The sequence below is a fragment of the Mustela nigripes genome, chromosome 7 (assembly GCF_022355385.1).
Source record: "Mustela nigripes isolate SB6536 chromosome 7, MUSNIG.SB6536, whole genome shotgun sequence".
NCBI lineage: Eukaryota > Metazoa > Chordata > Mammalia > Carnivora > Mustelidae > Mustela > Mustela nigripes.
In genome coordinates, this window is record NC_081563.1 from 98614874 (window position 1) to 98642276 (window position 27403).

General features: G+C 41.4%; 1 protein-coding gene across 1 annotated transcript in view; it reads right to left on the reverse strand.

Annotated features, from left to right (window-relative positions):
* Nucleotides 1-27403, reverse strand: part of PCSK2 (proprotein convertase subtilisin/kexin type 2) — a 266931-nt gene that overhangs the window by 66623 nt on the left and 172905 nt on the right. The window contains exon 6 of the mRNA XM_059406505.1: nucleotides 11360-11436. Coding sequence (XP_059262488.1) covers nucleotides 11360-11436 — 77 coding nt within the window. The remainder of the gene's footprint in view (nucleotides 1-11359; nucleotides 11437-27403) is intronic.

Sequence of the window (27403 nt, forward strand, 5' to 3'; positions counted from 1 at the left end):
TTTGCTCTTGTGCATACATGTACAGTTAATATTATGCCATATTTGATTAAACATTTTTTGTGAATTGACTTGAAGAAAAATAGATTTTTTTTTGTTCAAACTGCTTAATACATCTTTAAAGAAATGATAGAATACTAAATAACTACAATGTCATTATCACACATAATATAATTAACAAAATGGTAGTTGGTTTTCAGGGAGAGCAGGAAGACAAAACCATTGCTGTGATAGAAAGAGTGAAAACTAAGGCAGCAGCGGTGTGCAGGGAAAATAGGAAATTGATTCAAAAGACATTTAGGGAATGGGTGTTATTCAGCAAGATTTGGTGATACAATGAGCACTTTTAATGTCATTCTCTTAAGTTACGTTCAATTTACCCATGAGGGTAAATTAAATCTCTTTTGACCTTATACCTATCTTCATTCTATAATAGACTATATAGTTTTAAATTTTAAAGTGTATGTCTTGAGGAAAGTTAACCCTTGAAGGAACAGAAAGACAGGCAGAATGAAGAACATGTACCCTATTTGTCATGGAAACTCTGGTCACACAAGAAAACAAAATGGCAGAACAAATACGTAGTACAGTTATGGCCTCTGGCCTGATCCCCACCTTCCTGAGCAAAGCAAAGTGCATATTTCTGTGCATTACTAGTCAAGATATCCTGGATATTCACATGACCAAAGGAGTCTGTAATTACAAGGGTACATTCCATGTATTTTATATTGACATACATTTTTTTTAAGGAAATAAATCTTTACTGATACAATCAAAACCCTCCCCAAAGCCATACTTCTCTTCACTTCCTCAGAAGTGACTACTATACTAAGTTGATTCTTGGAATGCATGTGCATGTTTTCATGCAATTAGTTTATAATCAGCTATACATAAGCATATAAGCCACTACTTGCTTGTTTTCAAACTCTATATAAATGTTTCATATATATATGAATATATAATATATAATATACACATTACACATATATACATAATATGTATATATACATACACATATATATCACATATATACGTACATATATACATATTATGTATATATACTATACATATTATGTATTATATAATCTCTAAAATTTGCATTTTTCACTTGAATTTCTGAGGTTTATTCATAAATTCTGGTGAATTTATTTATTTTTATTTTTTAAAAAAGATTTTATTTATTTGACTGAGACACAGCAAGAGAAGGAACACAGCAGAGGGAGAGAGAGAGAGGGAGGCAGGTTTCTAGAGCAGAGAGTCCAATGCAGTGCTCAATCCCAGGACTCTGGGATCATGACCTAAGCAGAAGGCAGCTGCTTAACAGCCTAGCCACCCAGGCACCCCCAGTGCATCTATTTTTACTGCTGTGTAGTGATGCTGTGTAGTAGTCCATTTATAAATAGGTTGAGATTTACTTATTCATACTCCTAGTCTTAGGCATTTAGGTTGTTTGCAATTGGCTTGCCATTACAAATAATTTGAGAAGAAACCTTCTTGTACATTATTACCTTGTGCACATGTGTGGCAGTTCCTTTGGGTTATTTATGTAACGGTAAAAACACGTTTTTTGGATATATATTACCTCCTGCAGAGAGGGAGAGCCAACACCTAGTATCATCAAACTTGACCATTTGTGCATATCCAAATGCTGTGAAATGGTATCTTATTTTTTATTTTGCAATTTCCTCATTGCTAGGAATGTTGAGCATATTTTCATATGTAAATTAGCTCAGGTGTCCTGTTAATCATCTTTGCATAACGTTGGGCCCTTTTTTTCCTATTTTTTTTTCATTGATTTGTAGCTCTTCTTTATATATGTTGGCTACTAACCATTTTGGCTCATAGAACTTGTACCTATCTAGTCTGTGGCTTGTCTTTTAATTTTGTTTATTGTGATTTGTGAACTGAAGTGTATAATTTTTACTTTGTTTTCTTAATCTTATCCTTTTCCTTGTGGTTTAGTGTTTTGTTTAAGAAATCCATCCCTAGCCCAGAATCATAAAGATGTTTTCTTACATTTTAATTAAAAATTCTCCTAGAGCCACCCTAGAGCCTGGGTGGCTCAGTGGGTTAAAGCCTCTGCCTTTGGCTCGGGTCATGATCTCAGGGTCCTGGGATCGAGCCCCACATCGGGCTCTCTGCTCAGCAGGGAGCCTGCTTCCTCCTCTCTCTCTGCCTGCTTCTCTGCCTACTTGTGATCTCCATCTGTCAAACAAATAAATAAAATCTTTAAAAAGAAATTCTCCTAGAATTCATTTATGTGTGGGGTAAACACCTATTCTCCCCATATGAATAACTAGCAGCATTTATTGAGTATCATTTTGCCATCCTTTTTTCATTGTTTTTTATTTTCATCTTGGTCATTTTTTAAGATTCTTTTGTACCGGGGTGCCTGGGTGGCTCAGTTGTTAAGCGTCTGCCTTTGGCTCAGATCATGATCCCAGGGTCCTGAGATGGAGCCCTGCATCTGGCTCCCTGCTCAGTGGTAAGCCTATTTCTCCCTCTCTCACTCCCCCTGCTTATTTCTCCCTCTCTCACTCCTCCTGCTTGTGTTCCCTCTCTCGCTGTGTCTCTCTCTGTCAAATAAATAAATAAAATCTTAAAAAAAAAGATTCTTTTGGGTTTTCTGCTTTTGGGTTTTCTCTTCTGTTTCTTTGATTGTTTTTTCCTCTCCCCAGGATAACCCTTCTCTCTCACGATTATTATAGTTTTATAATGCTTTGTCATCTGCCAGGCAGAATTTTCCCATCTTGCTGTTGTGGTTCATCTTTCCTTTCTCTTTTATTTCTTCTTTATAATCATTCTCCTCCTCCTTTGTCTTACTGTATTCTTGGCCCTTTGCTATTCCCTATCAATTCTGGGATCATTTGGGCTAGTTTCATAGAAAAAAATTGTCTTGAGACTTTAGCTGAAATTGCATTGAATTAACAGATTGACTTGATATCTTTATATTTTTCCTTCTTTCCATCCATGAACTTAGTAGGCAGCTCCATTCATTCAGGACCTCTTCAATGCTTTCTAAATTTTTAAATTTTCTCCTTAATTTTCTCATGTATCTTTTCTTAGATTTGTAATTATTTCATTGGATATGAGATATGGCATGATATCAAATAAAAGAGATGATAAGAAGCATTCTTTTTTCACCCAGAATTAAAGAGAATGCCATCAAAGTTTCAAGATTAGGAATAATGTTTGTAAAACATTATAAAGAATTATTGCTACCTGAGGGCCATAAAAGTCCCCCATATGGCATGCATAATATTAGTTTCCAAGGTAGAAATGACTACACCAACATACAGAGATTTCTTTTACAGTCTATGTAATTCTCTCCAAAACCCCCTCCTCTGTGTTATGTCTATTTGTTTGAACTGAGGGGAAAAATCTAAATAATGAAGATCTGTCTAATACAGGTAGGGAACCAGAAATTTAAAATGTAAACTGGAGGTTTCCAGAGGGGAGAGGGTGGGAAAAATAGGTGAAGGGCATTAAGAGGTTCAAACTTACAGTTATAGAATAGATGAGTCATGGGAGAGAAGGGTACAGCATAGAGAATATAGTCAATAATATTGTAATGGTGTTTCATTATAATGGATGGTGACTATACTTATCGTGGTGAGCACAGTTTAATGTATAGAGTTGTCAAATCACTATGTTGTGCACCTGAAATTAATGCAGCACTGTATGTCAACTATACTTCTCCCTCCCCACAAAAAAGAAGAATGTTTGCTATAGGTTTTTAATAAACAATGTTATCTTCAGTTCAATAATTATCTCTTCAACTGCACCCAGGCTAGATTTTATCACATTCACTGGGATTTCATTCCAGAGGCTACATTTCCCAATTGCAATTGTTTCCTCCTCATATTCATGTTTATTTTTGCTTGTTTCTCCATCATTTATTTTTCTTTTAAAATGGATGTTATCCATGCACTTATTCCTCTAAGCAAACTAAATATAACTTACTTTAATGTCTTCTTCAAGACTCTCAAACCACAACTTTAGGAAACAAACATGTTTGCTGGAGGGGAGGGGAGGTGGGGAGGGATAATTCAGGGATGGGCATTAAGGAGGACATTTGATGGAATGAGCACTGGGTGTTATATGCAAGCCATGAATCACTAAATTCTCTCTCTGAAACTAATAAAAAAAACTCTCCATAAAATTAATTGCACTTGATATAAACTCATATCTTGACTTTTAAATTGTGTTTGATGTGGGTTTTTTCCCCCCAGATATTGTGGAATGTTAGCTTGTAGGTTATTAAGTTGGAGGGTTTTTGTTTTGTTTCCTTTTCTTTCTCTCTCTTCCTTTGGGCGCCTTTCCTAGTTGTTGGTTCCACAGTTGTTTTAATGGATTCCTTAGTTCTATATCCCACAGCCAAAGCTTATAATGAGGGTTTAGGGCCCTTGATTCACAGAGATACTGGAGATAAGCAAGCCAGTGGGCAACTTGGCCAGGTTCATGGACATGAGGCTCTAGCCTCCAGTTTCCCTAGGCCTACAGATCCCTACACAACCAGAACTGTAGAGCAGCTAGGTACAGTCTTTTCAGCCATGTCTTTGGAGAAAGATACTTTCATGTTCGATATATTGGAGCTGAAGTGCAGGGCTCAGTCATTCATGTTTCCTGGCTTATATTGAATGCTCTCTCCAAGGGTAAGCCCAAACGGCTGGATAGGACAGCATGTACAACTGCTTCTGGGGAAAACCCCAAGTCACCTGGCAAGCACTCAGTACTTTCTGGAGAAGTGAAGAGGTTTTCCATCTTTCTCACCTTAGATGCTAAGCACTTCAATCTTCCCCACAAATCAACCTTGTTTCATGCATTTAAGCCATCTTTGGATATAACTCTTCTTTCAATCAGAAGTGCAGAAACACAGGCACCAGACTCTGGCCAGAAAGTTTAACTTTGAGCTACTGTTTTCTAGTTTTTGTCAAAGGCTCAGATGAGAGATTGAATGGCTGAGAAAGGTGGGTGAGGTCGTCCATAGCTGGGTCATCCATTGACTCCTTTGGCATAAACCCTCCATTTTCTAGCTAGTTGGAGAACCTCTGTCTTAGCTCCTGTAGACATCCCTTTGCTGAATTTCACAATTATATTTGTTGTCATTTAGGGAATGCCTACCATGTGTCATGCTCTGAACCAAGTACCATATATGCGTCTGTCTAGGTGGAGTTCAGGCCCATTTTACAGATGGGGAAAAGTATTTAGGGATCACTTTATCTATTCCAACCAGTTAAAACACTACATTTGTCCATCATAATCTGTTGTATTTTTCTCCCTTAAGGAAAGAATTATTGCTACCTGAGGGCCATAAAAGTCCCCCATATGGCATGCATAATATTAGTTTCCAAGGTAGAAATGACTACACCAACATACAGAGATTTCTTTTACAGTCTATGTAATTCTCTCCAAACCCCCCTCCTCTGTGTTATGTCTATTTGTTTGAACTGAGGGGAAAAATCTAAATAATGAAGATCTGTCTTATACAGGTAGGGAACCAGAAATTTTTTAAAAAAACAACTGTATGGTATTTCACCAATGGCTCCTAGCAGCTCACAAAATTAAACTATGTAGGATTTCACTATGCTCCGGTTTGGGTAGATATAGTTAATGGCAAGGGGCAGCATTTGCGCTCACATCGGCTTATGAGGTTGTCTCAAAGCTCACATGAGAGAAGGAGTTAGATTAGGTCTTTGAAAACAGTTTGAGTTTGATTAGCCAGGAGCTGATTTCAGAATTAATTCATAAAGACAGGAGGGAAAGGTGTTCGTCTATTTCTCCACCATTAAGTGTCTCCCAGGTAAAGCATCAGTTTCCATCAACGTGTAAATATCCAACCAGAAATGGCTGTTTTCCTCACAGGTTCTTTTTTGGCCTGTTGCACAGTGTTCTTCAAAATGAAATATGACTTCTAATAAGAAAAAAAGTTAACCACTGAGAATCTTGCTTATTTGAAGGTTTAACTAATGCTGTCAATCAATTGAGCTCACGTAGAGATCCATGTCCCTCAGCATCTGTTTACCCTTCTTCCTCTGTTCACCCCCAGTTTGGTTGCCTGAGTAATAAATGTCTTCTCCCTTTCTGAATTTATAGTAAACTCTTTGTGGCCAGGAATTGCCTCTCATCCAGAATCTCTTACTCGTTAGGGCTCACGAGAGAGCGTGCAGCACCGTTGTGATGCCCCATAAATTCTGCCGATGGCAGGGATGACATTTCAGTGGTGAATGCCTGTCAAAGAAATGCTATGCAAGAGGGAGTTTTATGGACAGCAGCACAGAAATGGAATACAGATCTGTGATGCATCACCAAACATTGACCTAAAAGCAAGCAAGGCTGGGAGATTATTGACAAAGTGTGGGCTGCAAACCTTGGAAGAAGCAAGCCATTCTAAAACGGACAGGTGTCAAGGGCCCTCAACGCGTAGGCATGGCCAAGAAGGTCTGCCACCCATCCATCAACCAGCCAATCAATATGCGTTGAGTGTCAGCAAGGAAAAACAAGTAAAGCTAGATGCTGATACCACACAAGAAACAAGTTATATCTGTTTTGCATATTATTGATGTTCATTAAACATGGATTGTTTTCTACCTTTTTGCAAACTGGGTTACCCCTACTATGACTATATTATTATTTTGCTTGGCGGTCTGTATTTCTCTGATTACAAGCTAGAAAGAAATTATACTCCCTTTACAAATTTCTCAACTGTGTTTCAGCTATCTCCCTGGAGCTTGGATACTGCAGGTAATTATTAAATGGTTCACAGTAGAATAAATACACTTGCTCTGCTTAAAAAGGAATAATCCTATAAAATCAAATTAAGCACAGGGCAAGAAATTCTAATATACATATCCCCTAAAAGCAGTTCTACATATGCATGAAGTTTGCTTTCATAAACAGTCCTTGGCTGGGAGTTTTGAATATGTTCTTGAAGCAATGTGCACTCAGAGGAAAATCAGTTACCAAAGAATTGCAGAGGGGATGATAAGCTAGTTTAAAGTGTGAGGAGAGCCCAGGAGAGACACTCTGCTATTAAATTCGGTTTCCCAACCAGGAGAACAGTGCTTGCTTGCTGGAGAGTGGCCCTTGTAGGGCATTTTGTTTTCTATTTCCCATTGCAATGCAAAGCCCATGAAGGAGAGATACTGCATTTTCCTGCCCAGCCATTGCTTCTAACTTCTAAGCTGCCTTTGAGGCTACCAGTGCGGCTGGAACAGCAACAGGAACAAGCTCATTGCTGCTCAACATCCACCAGTCCTTTATTGGAGTTTCAGAGCAGCTAAAACTAGCATTTCTTAAGAGTCCCCGGTCTGCTGAGCAGAGGTGGTGCTGGCTTGGTGTCCATGCCCAGAGGAGAACATCTGAAGAAACTGGCATGCCTTGGTGGCTGCATAGCTGGCCAGAGGCTCATACTGGCCTGGTAGTAAGCACAGCTCCAGCTAAAAGCAGGTGCTGGACTCAAGACTCCCAGAGCCCCCAGGGAAACACACTCCCTGGATGCAATGGGAGAAGGGTCCTCATCTATGCCTCGGGCCCAGTTTGTGACCCAATCACAAAATCTCTCCTTTCTCCTAGCAACCTGCGTCAACTATTCATGCACACCTCTTCCATGAAGCCTTCCTGGAATGCTGCCCCTATCCCAGTCTCTAACTCCCAGTTCACGTGTCTAGGCTATCTCCTGAACATGTCTGCACCTCCTGCCTCTCTTCCTTCACCTAAATATGCCCCTTAACTCCACCAGTTACCTTCATTCAAACCTTAAACCAAATGCCACCTATTCATGGAAGCCTCTCTAAGCTTCTCCAGCCAGAGATAATTCTGCACTTCTCTGTGCTCTCCCAGGCATCTTTCTTATGAGGCAGTACATGCAATGGCCACCTTACTGGTGTCAAATCCTGTCTCCACCACTTATTGGCAGTGTGACCTCGCACAAGTTACTAAGCCTTTCTGTGCTTCCATTTTCGAAATGGAGATAATCCTGGTTAATAGCTATTTCCAAGGGTTATTATAAGAATTAATTGAAAGGCTACATGCAAAGTACTTTAAAAAGCACCTTGAGCAAAGCAACTGCCCAATAGGCATTAGCTTCCTTGTGTTATTTTAGCCCTGGCTGTGGGCTTAGCACTATAGTGATTTGGGCATCTGTCTCTGTCTCTGTTCATAGGATATTTGCAAGCTCCTCAGAAGCTTGCACACCAACACTAATAGTTTCATAAATACCCAACTAAATTATGCCCTATGGTTTTTTAAAAAATTAATTAGTGAATTAATTAATTTTTAAAAGATTTTATTTATTTATTTGACAGAGAGAGATCACTAGTAGGCCGAGAGGCAGAGCGGGAGGGGGAAGCAGGCTCGCTGTCGAGCAGAGAGCCCAATGCGGGCCTCGATCCCTGGACCCTGAGACTATGACCTGAACTGAAGGCAGAGGCTTAACCTACTGAGCCACCAAGGTGCCCCGCCCTATGCTTTTTAAATGTACTTCATATTATGGAAAAAGTCCGATATTTACAAGAGTAGAGTGGAATCTCATGTCCTTAACCTAGGTTTTAACAATTACTAACCTATGACAAAGTTTTTTTCCTGTATTTGCCAACTCATTTTTCTTCCTCCTGCCTCAAGCCCTACATTATACTGAAGAAAATACCAGGCAAATATTTCATTCAGGGAATTTTAAATAAACGTACCCTACACTCATGGAAAGGATGCTATATTCAACGTTTCCTTGTGCCAAGAAGGAATTATCTCCAGGACAGACCCAGAGTTTTGGACCACAGATCCTCCCAGTGCTGTGGGCTTGAACTTTGACCCACCTTCTTTCCAGAGGCATTGCCAATAGTAATTATGCTTTGAGAGGTCATGGTTTGAGTGGGTACCATCTGGTCTTTGTAATAACAAACCGTGGTAGACAAGGATCTTCAAGCATGACTTGATAATTGGGAAAAGCCCCATTTATAGGTCAAAGTAGGTCCTGGGTCTTGCATCAGTGGTTTCCTAACAGGCCAGGATCATACGTGCCTGACTCATGAAATGGTGTCTCAGGCACTTGGATACTCGGGAATATTCACCATTGCAGTGAAGAATTGTATTGCAATAAGCCCTGATCAGTCCTTGTTAGAGGATTTTAGTCAGTTTCAATTTGAACTCTCAAGAGCAAGTTTGCCGATGGAAACATTTCAAATAGAAGCCATCTCTGGTTTTTCCTTATTTGTGTATTTAAAGTGTATTCTTACAGCACATTCCACAAGAAGACTTGCTTGGAGAGGTTGTGTTAGGGTTCAGAAAATGGGATGTAGTGGGGTGGGGATGAAAACCATAGTGTTGATTGTATTTTTGTACCTGAATCAATCAGTCAAAGATTAATTTCATATCTACTGGCTTAGTTATCGTGTGGATGATTGATACTCCCCCATGCTGAAGTCAGATGTTCCTTCTTGGTCCTTCTCAGTGCAATGTTCCAAACCACCATCCCCAATTATGTCTCACCTCTGACTTAGTGACATCAATTTGGAAATTTCACATCCCTGTGTCTGGAAATGGTGTATTTGCTCAGGGTATGTCAGGATCTATGGCTGTAAGTCATGGAAGATACGAGATGCTTCGTGTCAGAAGTTCTCAGACCTTTTTGATACATCCTCATTCCCTAAACACACCTCCAAACACTGCAGGATCATTTTAAAGCAGCTTTGGAAGTTGATAGAGTAAACTGTGTTATTGGACATCAGCGATGATCTTTTTAAAATGTTGCAAATTTGGGGCACCTGGGTGGCTCAGTGGGTTAAAGCCCCTGCCTTCAGCTCAGGTCATGATCTCAGGGTCCTGGGATTGAGCCCTGCATCAGGCTCTCTGCTCGGCAGGGAGTCTGCTTCCCCCTCTGTCTCTGCCTGCCTCTCTGCCTGCTTGAGATCTCTGTCAAATAAATAAATAAAAATCTTAAAAAAATAAATAAAATGTTGCAAATTTAATTGTTTTTTTTTTCTTCTTTATTCTTTTCTGTATTTTTTATAATCGCCAAGTCCCCAACTCATGTGCACTTACTGTGCCTCAGACATACACTGGTCAGCTTGTTAACTGTAAGGACAGAGTCTGAGCTGCCTGGGCCACTGGGGACCCATCCCTGGCTACCCTTTGGTTGTCATGCTTTCTGTCTTTTATAATAAAATTGATGCTTATTAAAGAATGGTACAATTTGGATTTAGAAACATGTCTGAAGCTTGGATTCAAGCATTGGCTCTGATACTTACTAGTTGTTTGACCAGGAAGTCATTCAACCTTGCCAACCAACCCCCTCCTCACTTAAAAAAAAATCACGGAACAGAGAATGACAACATTTGTTTTATCTACATGAGTTTGCCATGGGAAGTAAAAGCGATGTTCACATACTGTTAAACCATTAATTGAAGTTCATACGTTTTCATGAATTTGACCCAAGAACATCAATAATAAGCAAGCACTATGTCTGAAACTGTATTGATTCTAAGGGGGCAAGTCACTCATCTCTATTTCTTGATATTTCTTATAAGCAATCAACCATCTAGGCAAGAATTTTACTTAGAGAAAAGATACTACATATTTACATGTTTGGAAGCAGGAGAGGCTGAAGAAAAGGCACAACTTTGGACGGACCATGGAGTAGTTCAACTGACAAGATGCCGAGCAATACTTCAACCCTCTGAGTTGATAATACTGCCTTATATATTTGAAAGTGACTAAGAGACCAGATCTTAAAAGTCCTCATCACTATAAAAAATATTTTGTGTTACTAGGCATGGTGTCAGGTACCAACTAGACTTAAGGTAGGGATCATTTTGTAATATATGCAAATATCAAATCACTATGTCATATACCTGAAATTAACATAATGTTATGTATCGATCATACGTCAATTAAAAAAATACTTCAAACCTTTGCCAATAATGCTTACTATTTAGTTGAAGAGAACTATTTGAGCTCTTATGAGGTTACAGCAGAAACACTTTTCAAAAACATTTGGACACAGAGCAGAGAGGCAAAATAGTTCTCTTCAACGGATCAAGTGAAATGAATGTGTTTTAAATTCACATTCGGTTAGGTTGAAAAAAGGATTTCTCATTATTTTTACTTTCTGCTATCTTTAATAAAGTGGCAAATAACTCCCAATTCAAGAGAAGAAAAGAATCAAAAGTCAGTTTTAGAGGAATGCTGCCGTATTAACAAAATCTAAGAATTTAGAGAATGTAGCTATGAAGGAGAAAAGTCACAATATAATTTAGTGAAGCAGGGAGATTAATCTTGTTGGTGATGCTCAAGCTTTAAAAACAAAGCAGTGTTAAATAAAACCCCCAAATCTAAAGTCAAAGACAGCCCACGAGACCCAGTTTACCTGTTGAACCAGTCATCTGTGTATCGAGGGTAAGGATAGGGGTCATTGCCGCTGAAGTCATAGCTTGCCTCGGCGTTCTGAAAAACACAAGTTGTCTCATTAATTCAATCAAGCCAGATGTGTTGAGGCAAGAGAAAAAGCTGCAAGACATGACTATTTTATGGTTACAGGCCCTTTGTGGAGTGCTTTGTTAATGTTCCGCGCTAGACCAGCCCTCACCAAATGGTGCCAGAGCTGGTGGGTCCTTGGATCTCTTTGTTCTCCTTTTATGCTTCCCAGGGTTCCTCACCCCATTCTAATTCAGACCTTCCAAGAACCGGCAAATTGGAGTCTTACACTCTCCAGGACTGCCTCCGTTTTAAGTTGAGTCACCACCTGTGGGTAAATGAGGTTCACCTGGGATCTAGGACTTACATGTCCTTGGACTGATGGTCAGAAGGTTCGAGATCTTATGTCACAAGGGAGGCAACCTCTGGAGTTTTCTTGCTTTATGCAGAAGGCTCACTTCCAGCTCCCAGCTTCAGACTGACATAGGCTTGTTTCCTTTATATTCATGGGTGTGAAACACCCACCCAAGCCCCTAACATCGACACGATATCAACTTCATTTACTCACTCGACACACGTCAGTAAGAGTCTAACCTATGCCAGACACTTTTCCAAATATGGGAATGCAGTTGGTGATATCTCTGCCCATGTAACTTACAGCCCAGTGTGGGGGGTGGGCACAGAGCAACAAATGATGAAATAAATAAGTAGACATTTACAAATGGGGAGTACTCGTATACCCTACAGTATTCAGTTCGAAGCTTAAATTCTATGCCTCCAACACCCCTGCCTTTCCCATGGAGAGTCCTTTCCCCATGGAAACTAATTCCATATCCGCTTAAATTATTTTCCATTTTGGTCTTTAGTTGATGAGCCTTTTATTTTGGTCCACGATGGGAGATGATCCACCACCTTTTGGAGACTAATCCATCCCTTCTCACTGCCTTCTCTCCTTGCCTGGGACACTGAAAATGAGAATGCCATTTTTCTCTGCTTTGTTTTTGAGTTCTGCAGTAAAGCTCTGGAGGGTTTCCTGGTCCACAGCAGACAGGGGGCTGGGGAGCACTGGGTTCGATGTATTTTCCAGTGTGGTCATTTCTTGATTCACGGGTCCTGAGACATTTCCAAGAATTGTGCCCTTTTGTCATGTAAAACGCTTCAGTTTCTGAACCTGATGCATTAGTGGCATAATGTTTTTAAGAGCACATTGATGAATTCCATTAGCTTGTGTTTCCACTTCTTGGATGACAAAAGATGATCTGTCCCCAGTAGTTGTAATAGGCAGAATTATAATACTAATTTATTTAAATAAATGTGGTGTTTGGGGTAGATGTCACCCTGAAATTTAAATTTTTTTTTCTCCCAAGATTTTATTTAAATTCCAGTTAATTAACGTATAGTGTATTGTAAGTTTCAGGTATAGAATTTTGTGATTCATCACTTACATACCCAGTGCTCATCATAACCCTCCTTAATGCCCATCACCATTTAACCCACCTATAGTTACGAGTCTGTTTTCTGGTTTGCCTCTCCTTTCTTTGTTAATCTGTTTTGTTTCTCAAATCCCACATGTGAATTTTTCTGACTAACTTATTTCATTTAGCATAGTACTCTCTAGCTCCATCCACAGTGTTGCAAATGGCAAGATTTCATTCTTTTTTATGGCTGAATAATATTCCACTGTGTGTGTGTGTGTTTTATGTGTATATATATGTGTGTGTGTATATATATACATACATATATACATATGCATACACACACACACACCACACCTTCTTTATCCATCCATCTGTTGATGGACATTTGGGCTTTTTTCATAATTGGTTATTGTAAATAATGCTGCTATAAACATTGGAGTGCATTTATCCCTTTGAATTAGTATTTTTGTATTCTTTGGGTAAATACTTACTAGTGCCATTGCAGGGTCATAGGGTAGTTCTATGTTTAACTTTTTGAGGAAAGTCCATACTGTTTTCTAGAGTGGCTGCACCGGTTTGCATTCCCACCAGCAGTGTTAGAGGGTTTCCCTTTTTCTATCTCTTCACCAACATCTGCTGTTTCCTGAGTTGTTAATTTTAGCTATTCTGATAAGTGTGAGGTGATGTCTCACTGTGGTTTTGATTTGTATTTCCCTGATGATGTGTTATGTTGAATATCTTTTTGTGTCTGTAGGCCATCTGTATGTCTCCTATGGAAAAATGTCTGTTTATGTCTTCTGCCCATTTTTAAATTGGATTATTCATTTTTGTGGTGGTGAGTTTTATAAGTTCTTTATAGATTTTGGATACTAACCCTTTAACAGATATGTTATTTGCAAATATCTTCTCCCATTCTGAAGGTTGCCTTTTAGTTTTATTGATTGTTTCCTTTACTGTACAGAAACTTTTTATCTTGAAGAAGTCCCAATAGTTCATTTTTGCTTTTGCTTCCCTTGCCTCAGGAGAAACAACTAGTAAGAAGTTGCTACAACTAATGGCAAAGAGATTGCTGCCTGTGTTCTCTCTCACTTGTAGGTCTTTCATCCATATTGAGTTTATTTCTGTGTGTGGTGTTTAAAAAATTTTTTTTAAAAGATTTTACTTATTTATTTGAGAAAGAGAGAGAGAGAGAGAAAGGAGAGTGCACAAGCAGGAAGAAGGGCAGAGGGAGAAGCTGAGCAGGGAGCTGGATGTCGGACTCCGTCCCCGGACTCTGGGATCGTGACCTGAGCTGAAGGCAGACGCTTAAACGACTGAACCCAGGCACTCCCAATTTTTTTTTTTAAAGATTTTATTTATTTGTCAGACAGAGATCACAAGGAGGCAGAGAGGCAGGCAGAGAGAGAGAGAGAGGAGGAAGCAGACTGCCTGCTGAGCAGAAAGCCCGATGTGGGGCTCAGTCCCAGGATTCTGAGATCATGACCCGAGCCGAAGGCAGAGGCTTTAACCCACTGAGCCACCCAGGCGCCCCCCAGTTTTTTTTTTTAATATAAGAATTTGGGGCCTTATTGAAGTATACTTGGTCTATTTCACATGTAATGAGATTGTGCATATGCATACACCTGTGATCACATTGCCACAACCAAGGTGCTACACCATGTTCATCACCTCCTTAGATTTCTGTGTGCTTATTTGTGTCTGGGTGTTGTTTTTGATTTTGTTGGTGAGAACCTTTAACATGAAATCTATCCTCTTACCACAGTTTAAAGTACATAATACTGTATTGCTGGCTGTGTTGCACAACACAGCTCTAGAAATTACTCAGCATAACAGAAACTTCATTCCCATCAAAAACTAATTCCTCATTTTCCACCTTCCACAACCCCATTCAAAATTTGGACCAGTCCTTTTTATCTGTGGTGTTGAACAAGCCTATCCTTTATTCTAGAATCCAGGTCTTCCTTTAATAAGTGATCATCAGAGAGGACATCCTTCTGTCTCCTCCGGCCATAATTGTTGGTTCCAAATGATCTGCTCCTCCTTCTTCCTTTAGATCCCAAACTACTCTCATTTACCTTTTTAAAAAGTTTAATTCTCAACCTGGTCTATATTTTCTGTCTCTGGGAGACATATTTGGCATGTTTTTTGTTTTGTTTTGTTTTTACTTTTCTTGAACTGTTTGGCTTTCAGTTGTTTTGAGAGGTACTATTTTGAAATAATAACTATGTTCAGTTACCCCTAACGTTCTCTGAATTTTTGAGACAAGAGCATTCTTAGGTACAGTTGGGGGATGGGCAATCGAGAGAAATTCAAGTTAGTACTTTTCTTTTGGGTTTTAAAGCTGGGGTTGAAACCTAAGTAATAGATTTGGAAGACTGCTAAGCCTAGTTCCTTTCTCCATAGAAGGGAGAAAAATCCCCTGGTCTAAGGCAAATTGGAAGGAAAATTCAATGAGTAGCCATTGTGGGACACCCAGAAAGGGTGCAAAGTGCTACTTTCTTCTGAGTAGGATGGAGGTATTTTGGAATGTCCAACCTTGGAAAGGCCTGGGACTCATCTTAGAACAGGGGTCGGTTGCTGTAGTTCAGCAGTGGCTCTCAGGGGTGTCTTAGCTCAGGGACTTGGGGTGGTCCCACTCTGCATTCCTCTGACCATCAGTGTGGAGCAGCTGGCAGCAGGAATATCCTGTGGGAGAGTGTGGTGGTGAGGACATGACAGTGAGAACCAGCTGGCCTAGAAATTTCAGGGGTTAGGACACTGAGGATTCAGGGTTGGGGCAGGATCTGCATGGACTTACAACCAAGACCAGTGGAAATGGGGATGCAAGAGTGGAATCTAGGGGCACAGATGATGAGATGAAAACGTCAGCACCCTTGCACACTCTCCTAAGGCTGTGCTAGTCCTTTGAAGCTCAAGGTCAATCCTGGAGACAGGATGGTGGGGGCAACACCTGAGTTGACCAATGTCAAATTTTTGCCTTGAGTGAGGGCAATGAGGCTGGCAGATAGAAGCTAAATTCCATTAGAGAAAAGAAAAATTGGAATTTTCTGCACCTCTGTGTTTGCTGTCTGATTGCCTGGTTCACAAGCTTTTCACCCTGACTCACTTTTCTGGTTGATAATAATTACCCATGGTCTGGGCTGAGGTCTTTGGTCTCCAACCTTGCCCTGGAGAAAATTGCTTGCCCTGAAGGTGGGCAGGGCCTGGAGAGGGTACTGCACAGATCTCACGGCCGAACTTGCAGCCAAGAATCCCCAGAACTCTGGGACCACTTTTCTAAGAAGGGAAAGACCCCATATTTTCTGGGGTCAAATTCACCTTTGAGTGTTGAGATGGTTGCACTGTTTTGTTGTCTTTTAATTAATTTGATGACTAATGCTTAATTCCTTGTGTAACAGTTTATACTGAGTGTTAATGAAGGCAAACAGTAGCGCTTGTTTAGCTGTAGGTCTTTTGGCTAAAAATCAAATGGTTTATAGCAAGAAAGAACAGTGAGCAACTTTTGGTAAGCATTCTGTTTATACTTTTATAGCTAAAACCGAGTCATTTATGGATTTGAATCACATAGTTGTCATCCATAAAATTATTTGTGTAAGGGAATAAATTAAACCAGCCTTGAGTTATGCCAGAATTTTCTAAAAGAGCGATTAAGGTGGACATTGAGGGGGCAGTGGTGTCTCTGTAAATTTAATGCTTTGGTCATCCCAGGCTAAGCCATTGGCTTGTTTTGGTTTAAATTCTTTCATAACTTCTTTTGCAAATGCATCAGTCTACTTTCTTGCTTTAGAAAATACTAGTTATTTAGTGAACATAATTTAATCATTGGTGATTCAGGATCAGGATGATTCAGAGTCATCACAAAGTACTTTGAATTATCATTGTACCATCGTCCTGAAAGTGAGAAGACTGGACTGAATCCAAACTGACCTCAGGGCTTCCCTGGAAGTTATTTCTGGAAGAAACTTCAGATATTGGTTCCTTTCTCTTATAAGAGTTGAGTGCAGGAGGAAAAAGAAAAATACCCTCTGGTATTTCATAATTTCTGAGTATTTGAATGCATAGTCAGAAATCAAGACTGGATTAGCCCATAGAAAGGAACTTTAATGATTATGACACTGATTCTTATCCAAGCCCTCCGACGGTTATTTGTACCATGTACTTGTTTCCATCAGATGCCCCACCTGCACATTAAGCTAGGAGAGGACAGGAACTTATTTTCAAGAAATCTTCTGACTTCTTGGGGTGCCTGGGTGGCTCAGTGGGTTAAGCTGCTGCCTTCGGCTCGGGTCATGATCCCAGGGTCCTGGGATCGAGTTCCGCGTCGGGCTCTCTGCTCGTCAGGGAGCCTGCTTCCTCCTCTCTCTCTCTCTGCCTGCCTCTCTGCCTACTTGTAATCTCTCTTTGTCAAATAAATAAATAAAATCTTAAAAAAAAAATCTTCTGACTTCTTATGTTTGAGATGTTGCCTTCATGCAGCCTCCAAAGTCACAGACTGGCAAATGGCATGGGTCGGATGCCGGGGCTGGTCTCACTGTGAAAACTGATGGTGAACACAGTGGCAACTATGCCCCTTGCTTTAACACTCTCAGAGAAGCTTCTAAGGCCCTTGAGACTGAACCTGTCTCTGGCACTGCCACTCTGTCCCCCCTCCGCCCAGATTTAGAATTTAATGCCTCTGGGATCTGTGGACTCTGCCTCCTGGGTTGTACACAATGAAGGTGTCTGTAGGCGTCAGCTTGGAGAGAGATGCCTTCAAATCAAATAGATCTGGTTTCAAACCTGGGCTGTTTGGTTTTGGCAATTTTCTTATTTTCAGGAAACCGTCTTTAAAATGCAGATGATAAATCTGTAAGTACTTGGTTGTTATGAGGATAAAATGAATCAATGTAAGCCATCAAGTGCATTCCCTAACAGTGTGGGCACTCCCTCACCTCCGTCTTCTTCTTCCAGGTCCTTCACTTTCTGTGATCACCTATAGCAAGAGTCACAAAATATGGTATGTGCCAAATCCGACCCTCTACCTGTTTTTGTAAATAAAGTTTTATTGGCACACAACCATGTCTATTTGTTTTATTGCCAAAGGCTGCTTCCAAATCATGACAGTAAATTTGTGATAGAAGCCTGCAAATCTTAAAATATTTACTACCTTTTAGAGAGTTTGCCAGCCCTTTGCTGTCATCTTAGGTCTCTCCGGTCCCCAGGCCACCCTTTGAGAGCCTGAGGCCTACACTATTTCACCCAATCCTTGTCATCCTGAAGGACCTCCTTTGTTCTCAGACATACCTATCCCATGCCCTGTTCATTAGGAGGGCTGTAGTTGCTGAAAAGGAATCTGATATCCGCTAGCCTCAGTACACTGCTAAGAGTTTGATGTTTCCCTCCCCTGGCTCTCACACCAATCCAACGTGGGTCCTCAGGTGTGACTTTGGTCAGAAACTGAAAGGGACACTCATGGAAGCAGAAGAGAGCATCTGGCTAGGATGGCAGGAAGTCCCAACATTGTTTCCACTATCCCTGTCCATCACTGGTTGCGGGCTGCTTCTAGGGGCAATAGCCCTCTAGATCTTTGTCTTTCAATCTACAAGTGTCCTATCTGTTCCCAAAGTCAGACCAATCACTCTTGGCAGAGAGCAGCAAGTAATGGTAGTGAATAGCCCTCTGGCATGCAGAGGTGATTGCCAGGTGATACGCGTACATATGGTGTGTGCCTTACAAGGCCTTACCCATCTTTCATTTTTGTGGTGCTGTGTTGACATTCTTACAAGACAAGCTTTCATTATAGATCAATACAGTTAACATGGGGGGCCACTGCTCCATGAGAGAACAGATATTTTTAGAGCACTGAGGAACAAACTCTGTGGTCTGACTATAAAATTAAGAAAGTGGTATCTTTAATCAGAGCTGCCATGGACAGTCGTCCAGGTTGTGCCTTGCATAAGGGTGCATAACAAAGGGGAGCAATTAAAGGCTGCACTGGACTCCACGAGCCGTATGCGCTGGGGTGGGACTTGAAAAAATAATTGGCCAGTCCTTGGGGAGTGGGCACCCTTTTCTCATTTGTTTGACCAGAAGGAGGGTGCTGTTTTGCAATTCATGCACCAGGAGGGAATGCTTTTCTCAATTTCACACAAATGCATGTAAGTACAACCACATCTATGAACCATGGCAAGAAGTTCATCCCCTCGTTAGCGTCATATATAAGCTCAGACCTCAAAAAAATTGTACCAGGGAGACAAGATGTCCCCTGTGAAACGTCAGGTAATACCAGACTTACCTAATGTCTCAAACAATTAAGAGTATTATGAGTACAACATAGCATATGATTAATCACCAATGAGATTCCAACAGCTATAGGCACTCAGAACAAGAGAGTACATCCATCCCATTTGTCTCTTTATTCTGACTTCTCCTTTCCCTGACGGCGTTTAACCATATAACCCAGCCAGGAGCTATGTAACCGTATTAGATGAAATTGCACTGTGCTCATGGACTAATGAAAGAGAAATGAGCTTCCCCGGATAGACTTGCAAACTGCAACCATATTGCCCCAGAACAAAGCTCATCTGTATGGAAACTGAGCAGCAAAATAGCCCAGGCCATTAGAGTCTAGAGAATTTTGCTATTGTGCCTACTTGCATCAAATATGGTCATGGCTGAATGTTCCCAACTGTGCCTATTTTGATTTTCCTCAAATAATTCTCCCACATGCACTGCTTTAATGATAATGTTCAGCTCACTTTTGACTGAAACCAACATTAAAGGGATTTATGTCTATATTAAGTCTAGCTGTAAAACTTAATGAAATTTAACATTACTCTAGCCCTCAGAAATTAAAAAAAAAAAAAGATACATCTTCAGAAGTGTTTGAAATCTCTCTTTTATACCCCTGAGATGGCCACAGTTGTGCATTTTTCCAGCGATGGTGTGTTCTCTGATGGTGGATTTGACAACTCTCACCACCACTTCCTTCTTGCTCCTGTAAATTCTGGTGACTTCTGTAGTCCCCAGAGTACTCTTGGGGTGAGAAAACAAACTAACATCATAGCTGGGCCGGGCAAGGATCATATGCCCTCAAGCTATATCCTGGACCACTGGGCTTCCTCTGTTTTCCAAAGCTGAGCAGTCCCTTCCTTTGACCATCAGGTTGCTCTTCTAGGCAGATCTGAGAGAGGTTCTAAACACTACACATAACAGGAGGAATTGGTATTAATTCCCAATGGTTAATGCAGAGCCTTTCTCTCATTTTATTTAATAGTCTACTGAACCCTGTGGGGTAGAAGAGCAGATGTATTGAAGTATTGATGGAAGGGGTGAGGTTATATCTCCAAGAAACAGTCAAAGCCATACCTCTGGATGGTTGCCGTAGAGTTATCTCTGTCTATCTATCCTTGACTTGTCTGGTTATTTTAAAAATCCTATGAAGCTTGTATTAGGCTGGTTGAGACTGATTCCCACCCATGAATTTTTTAAGAGCTATTCTGAACGTGTGAAATCCAGGCTGACCTGACGCTTTTGAGGAGAAACTGCCATTCACTGTAATGAGGCTCCGAGAGCTGCCTCTACGACAGGGTCCCATACTTGTTCAGAAAGAATTTACATCTCTATTTTCACTAGCTGCCAACCCAGATTTAGCATTTCCTTCAATTCTGGCTTCAGACTCCAAGCCACCGTATTATTAGCGGGACCTGTGAGCTTGTCACCAATACGTACTGTCATATCGCATTATAGTGCTTGCTGATGGGCTGAAATAGCTTTTCTACTCAGTCCTCCCTGCCACTAAATGTTGTTGATTAATGCATTAAGAAAGAATGATACACACCACCATTCAGCACAGGTGTATTTTTATACACTGAAAACTGCATTTCAATATAGTTGTTTTCTTTGATTATCTCATATATTTTGTTTTATGGATTTAAAACATTTTTCTGAGAAGGAGGGGAGACATTTGTGTACCAGGCGGTCAGTACAATTTCTCAGAAGAGAAATTTGGCAATATCCATCCAAATAAAAGACACACAGACTCTTTGACCCAGCTGTCCCACTTGGAAGAATTTATCCTAAAGGTGTACTTGCACATAACATGAAATACTTGCTTTTTAGTGTATTCATGGCCACACTCTTATCATAAAGGTGAAACACCAGAAGCAGCTTCAGTGTCCAACAGCTGGGACAACTGAAATAAATGATGGGGCACCCTTAAGACTCTGCAGCCCCCACCATGATTGAGGGGTCAAGCCTACCATGAACTCATTCCTAGGAAATAGGAAATATTGCAAGTAAGAAAGGCAGTATGTACAATGGAGGGCCTTGCGAGCTCCCATTTGCACTGAAGAGAAGGGTATTCTCGGTGATAAATACACGCAGTTTTTCTGGAAAGATACCCAAGAGCCTTTTTATAAAGCGCTTTGCCTCTACAGAGGGGCTTGGGGTCTCCGGTGGAAGGAAGACATAATTTTCACAGCATAACCTTTTGTTCTCTGTAAAAAAAAATTTTTTTTTTTTTGCTGTATGATAACAGGTAACTCATAACGAGTGCGAGGGACTCTTTGATATCCTTATGGGGTAGAAAATACTCTTATCACTCTCATTCTGTGAGTGAGGAAACCCAGGCACAGAGAGGCTGAGTATTTTGCCTGAGGTCTCACAGATGAAAAAGAGACGGAGTAGGGATTTAGACCAGGCAGTCTGGCTCCGGAGGCTTCTCCTCTAACCATGCCGTCATGCTGTTCTGCATAATAAGAACCATAACCAGAGCCTTCTATTGCATTCATTGTTTAAAAGAGAAAAAACCAAATACCTAGCAAATAGAAAGGGCCAACTTAGTGGATGTACTCCCTAAATGTCAGTGGGTCATTCTGTCCAAATCTGAGCAGGTACATTGAGCCAATAATGTAACTCCCACCCCGGGACACACCTCACTCAAGAGGCGGGGGGCACATCTCTTCCTTTGTATGGTCTGTTCATTCTCTGAACAGCGTAGTTGGTTTAGTAGAGTCTCTCATCCAAGGTAGGTATGATGTCTTTGAGGCCTCAAGCAGCAGGTATGCCTTCAAAGAGAAAGCTCGTTTTCCTGCTCTCAACAGCAAGTCTTAAGCGACTCCCTTCTTCCTCTGTTGCTTATGTTGTTCCTCTTAGAAGGGGGACTTTTTTTTTTTTTTTTTTTTTGAGAAACAGGCATTATACTCTATGTGAGACAAACAGCAGTGGCGAGTGGAGTCCTCAGAAACGGAAATCTTGGAAATACCTCTCCTCCTCCTTCTTCTTCTCCTTCCTCATCCTCTTTTCCTTCTTCTCCTTTCTCTCCTTCTCCTCCTCCTCCTTTCTCCAGAGACTCTTCAGCACTTGTGGTGGCTCATGGATTTCTGAATGCCGTCTGAAAATCACCGGCCCATAGTTGTGTTCCATGAGAGGCTTTCCCGTGGTCCCTTCAGTAACATCAGATTGTGACTTCTCCCAAAGCACTCCTCCATCCTTCTTACTATGGCAACGACAGGTCTCCATCAAGTACGCCATGTCTTTCATGCCTCCCTATTTCTGGCCATTCATCTCCTTATCTGACAGAGGCAAGCACGGGCAGGTGGGGCACCAACTTGGGTTGTTTTTATTGTGTTTATTTTGCCAATTACTTCCATTTATGTCAAGGGATGTAGGTTGTTTCTCTGTTTGAAATAGGGATTTATAGTTTTCCCTTGAAAACACATTCATTTATGTTGAAGATGTGAGTCAATTTAAGGAAATCTGCTCGGGGAAATAATAGCACCATTGCAAAAACTGTGCAGGTGTGTTGTGATGGGTCATGCTTGGCAAAACCTGGGATAAAACCACGGTAGTATTTCTGGCTTCGGATCCTCCTGTTATGAGCAGAATTGAGTATCTGCACAGCGGATCTGAAGGAGTAATGGGAAAGACGTTCTGTCCTCCAATCTCAATCTTGTCCCTTGGCATTTCAAAGTCAGAACTTCAATTCTTTACATTCTCTGGGCTCTTGGCTTTCCTTCAAGCATTCAACCTATAGTTTGTTTATTTTTTTTCACTTAACAAGTATTTCTTGAGTACCAACTGCTTGCCAGGCACTGTAGAGTCCCATCCCTTAGCTGAGATGCCTTGCCTTAGTCTTGGTGAGTGAATACGTTAATTATCAACAACGTTTTGGTTAGCAGTGAACTTAGGCTGCTCAGTAGAATTGCATTCTAGAAGTATGAATACTTGAGTGACCCCTGGATTCTGATTTAATTGGTCTGGGGGCAGGACTTGGGCAGTAGTTTAAAACCAGTAGTTTAAAAAAAAAAACAAAACTCTGCAGATGATACAGATGTCAAGGCAAGGTGTAGAACCACTGACCTAACACCTTTGTCCATCGCTTCCCTTCTGGCTCCCTTGCCCTGTCCAGTGTGGCTCATGGACCAGTAGCATTGATATCGCCCAAGAACTTGTTAGCAATGAAAAGTCTTAGGCTGTCCCCAGACTGGCTGAATCTGAATCTGCATTTTGATCAGATCTCCAGGAGATTCAGGTTTGCACAGATTCTTTTATTCGCAAAATGGATCCATGGAGTGGGTTTTGCCTGTGGCTCATTGCTTCCCCTCTATGCATCCATAATCTCCCTGTTTCAACCTTCTCCTCCCACTTTCCCTCCTCTCCCTTCCACCTAAATTCTCTGGCAGGAAGAAGCCGAATTTGATAAACCATTCATATTTTAGCACAAATAAGTCCAGTACAGTGCCTTTTCCAATATTATTCGCTTTAACAGAAAAGAATGGATACTGGAAAGAGCCAAAGAACATAATCTCTAATAGTAGAGAATAAGGAGTGGTATTTTGGAAGCATTGGGAGCTTCTTGGCATCTCTCAGAGTGAACTGCATTCTGTAGAGCAAGTTCTGAGAATAGAGTTGTCACAGTGGATTCTTTGGTTCATCAGGCCACTCCTGATGAACCAAGGAAAACTAGAAAGCCAGATAAAGTGTGTGATCACTGCACAATATAATGGTGTTCTCTGTACTTCTAGCAGGCCAGAGCCATTGCCAGGATGGATTCCACAAGAAAGAAGAGTGAAAACCACAAAGTGAAGGTTTTCCTGCAGTTGAATAATTTTTTATGAATATTAAGGTTTGAATTATTTTTTGCTGCCTGCTGCTTAAAATAAAGTTTCTGTCAAAACCTTAAAAATACACCCAATTATAGACAAAACTAAATGCCAAGCCGCTTTACCAGCAATAGGAGTTAAGACATTTCTTTTAAAGTGTGTGTAAATTTCAATGCATGCACGTGTTTACTGGATTCTAACAAGTGATATAGATAAACTGAAGTTAACCATGTAGTAGGATATCCTTTGGTTTTAGTAAAAATGAGGGTGCACAGAGGCAACTGCAAGTGTGCTCTGATTCTGTGTGCAGCCATCGTATGCCCTTATAGCCAGAAGCCGACCTCTCTGAGTATAGATACTGCTCCAAGCCCATCTTGGCACACCACCTGCCCAAGCACCAGTCAATCCTCCCGGCTCTGTGCCAGCCTTGTGGACTCTCCCCTTTCCCGGGACCCTTCACTGCTGAGGTGTCCTATGTCCTCACAATGACCAAGTTGACCTTGAGCCAGTTGTACAAAAGCAGCTCAAGGCAGTGCTGCAAGCCTTTGTCACTTGTTTGCCATTTCAAAAGAGGCTGACACAAAGGCAAGGGCTCATTTCAGGTTGAAGGCAAAGAAATGATGTGGGTTTAAGAAAGGCAGTCCGAGTTAGCCTTGATAATTTAATGAGAGGGTGAGGAGAGCCATCCATCCCGCAGGGTAAGTGGAGGGATGTCCTGGGTCCCAGAGGCCAGCAGATGGGCTTACAGTAGCTGCTCTTGGACCTCACACCTCGCCTGGGAGGGAAGATCACAGGGGCTGGCAGCAGCCCGCGCATCTGGCTATTTAAACCTGCTTCTCGAAGTTCCATGACGCCGAAGTGTGCTCTCAGGCTCTACCTAGAGCAGCAAGCATGTAAATCGGCAGGGCCAGAGTGAGACACTGTTTTGGAAAAGGATCAGAAGAGCACGTCTCAGCCAGGGTCTAAATTTGTGTTGTCAAGGTGACAAGGTGCAAGTCGATTCGTGTTTCCCTCTTTTGACTGGGTGTTCTGCAGTGTTGTAGCGAGGGATGATCATAGCTTCCTTTCTCTTGGGTCCTCTGTGAGGGTTCTGCTTGCCTTGGAATGGCTGCTGAGGTCCAAGGCCACTACCTAGGAGTTCGGACGTCCTGGGAGAGAGGGAGGCATGGTTTACGGCCCTCCCTGCGTGGTTGATTATACAACTTCAGTGTCACCTGCCTCTCCTTTTTCAGCCCTAAAAATAGCAAAGAGGTCACTGATAATCGAGTCATCTCACTGAAGGAGTTGCTCAGTCCAACTGTTATTGGTAAGATGGCTGAAGCCCATCTTACCCGTTTTTCCCTCCAGTCAAAAGCATAGCAACACGAATAAGCAGATCACACAGAGGCCCGTGGTTATTCTATTTGAAGATACAAGTTTTAGGTATAAACCTCATATGTGTATAATTCAACACAAATTAACTTCGGTTGAGCCTCACAATGATTTTGAGAATTGAGTCTTGTAACCCCCTATTTTACAGATAGGAAGACTGAGGCTCGGGGAGGTCATGTGATTGGCTCATACTAGAACTGAGATCTTCTGATTCAGACCCATTCTCTTCTTTCTGTACTTCATGGCATCTGCAGATCTTTCTGACCATAAAAAATGGGGAAACAAACGGCAAGACTGATAATCCTGTTTATCCCAGCATTCTTGAAACTGGGTGGGAACATTCATACCCGAGATATATGATATAGCAGAAAGATGTGTGTTTATGTGTGTGTGTGTGTGTGTGTGTGGTGGGGGTGGTGGAGGGAGCTGGTTCTCGGGGCTTTTGGTGGTCACTCATTTTTGCATCCATTATAAATCAAACTCAAAATCTTTCAGCATTTTTTTCACTTGTCTTCCCCCAGGCCCCAACAGTTAATCTCCGCTTTAGTGAGTCTTTTTAGGATAAACTCGGTAATGGGAGATGATGGAAACAGAGTGTTATGACCTTGAGAAAGAAGCGAAAAGGAAAAACGAGGCACACTCCAGTATTCAGAGCTGAAAAAAAAAGCTAAGTAGATCAGTTCCCTTTCATGGTGAAGTTGTTTGAGTCTTACCTTTGAATAGGCCCAGTTTCATGTTCCCAGCTAATGTGAAATGCGACACAGGAAAGGACTGATCCCCAACTGTTCTGGAGAAAGATTAAATGCACTTCTGGTTCCTTTCACAGCTATTCATCATTTTAATTGGTTTTGAAGCCAAAAAATTTGATGGCACTTGTGATGGCAATCCAACTTCATAATTCATAAACTCTGGAAAAGGGATTACAGCTTTCATTTGGAGGCTGTACGCACAACTTATTAAGTTGCTACAAGGATGAGGCACCAGAATCCACATTAATCACACAATCGCTTTGTGCACGGAGGTGGCACTCATTGAAGTACAGACATGAGTTTTTTGGGAAAGGAAATCCAGGGCTCTAGACCTTTTAGGGATGACATGCCCTTGCCTATCGTGGTCCTTGCCACCACAATACCATTGTCAGCCCCAGCATTTCTAAGAACCATGAAGAATGCTCATCTGTCCTCTTGACTTCCCAGTCCATGGCCTTCTCCCCCCACTCCAGTGACTCCCCTTCGGCTCCATCTTAGCATCTCCCTTTTCATCTTCTCATAACCCAGAACAGTGACTCTGTCCCAATCACAGAAGCCATGTCTCTTTTTCTGTTCTCCACCCCCTCCCACCCCCTCCTTCATACATCACCACATTTCCTAACGTGGCCGACAAATCTCCAGTCCACTACACTCTCTTTTTGTGTCTTTTCCATCCTATTTGGATCTGCACACTTTTTAGAAACATAGGACCACATTCCCTGGAGTATGCAGCATCATGTTTTCCCTCTTTAGCTTCACCCCAATGCCAATCATTACTGGCTGAAACCAATTTCTCTCTAGCTTGGGGGTACCCCAGCTTTTTCTGGAAGGGTCAGATGGCAAATGTTTTAGGCTTTGTGGGCCATATGGTCTCTGTCACAATGACTCCCTTCTGCTTTTGTAGTGGATATCAAAGATGTGTGAACAAGTGGATGTGGCTGTGTTTCCATAAAACCTGACAACGATGGAAAGGCAATGGGGGGGGGGCTGTAGTTTGTAGTTGTGGGCTGTTTATTGTGAGTGGAACAGGGTCTGCCAATAAAGATTGTTGAAGTCATAACCCTGGCATGAAAACTAAATCCCCCATGAACATGACCATATTTGGAAATAGTGCCTTTGCAGATGTAAACAAGTTAAATGAGGCCATACTCTAATTACAATGGGCCTGAAATCTAATGACTGGTGTCTTTATAAGAATGCCATGTGAAGGGAAAGAGACAGAGACAGAGAAAGAGGACAATGCTAGCTGAAGGTGGAGACAGAGATTGGAATGATAGGTCTACAAGGGTTGCCCACAACCACCAGAGACCAGGAGAGAAGCATGGAGCCAATTCTCCCTCAGAGCCTCCAGAAGAACCAGCCATGTTTTACCTTG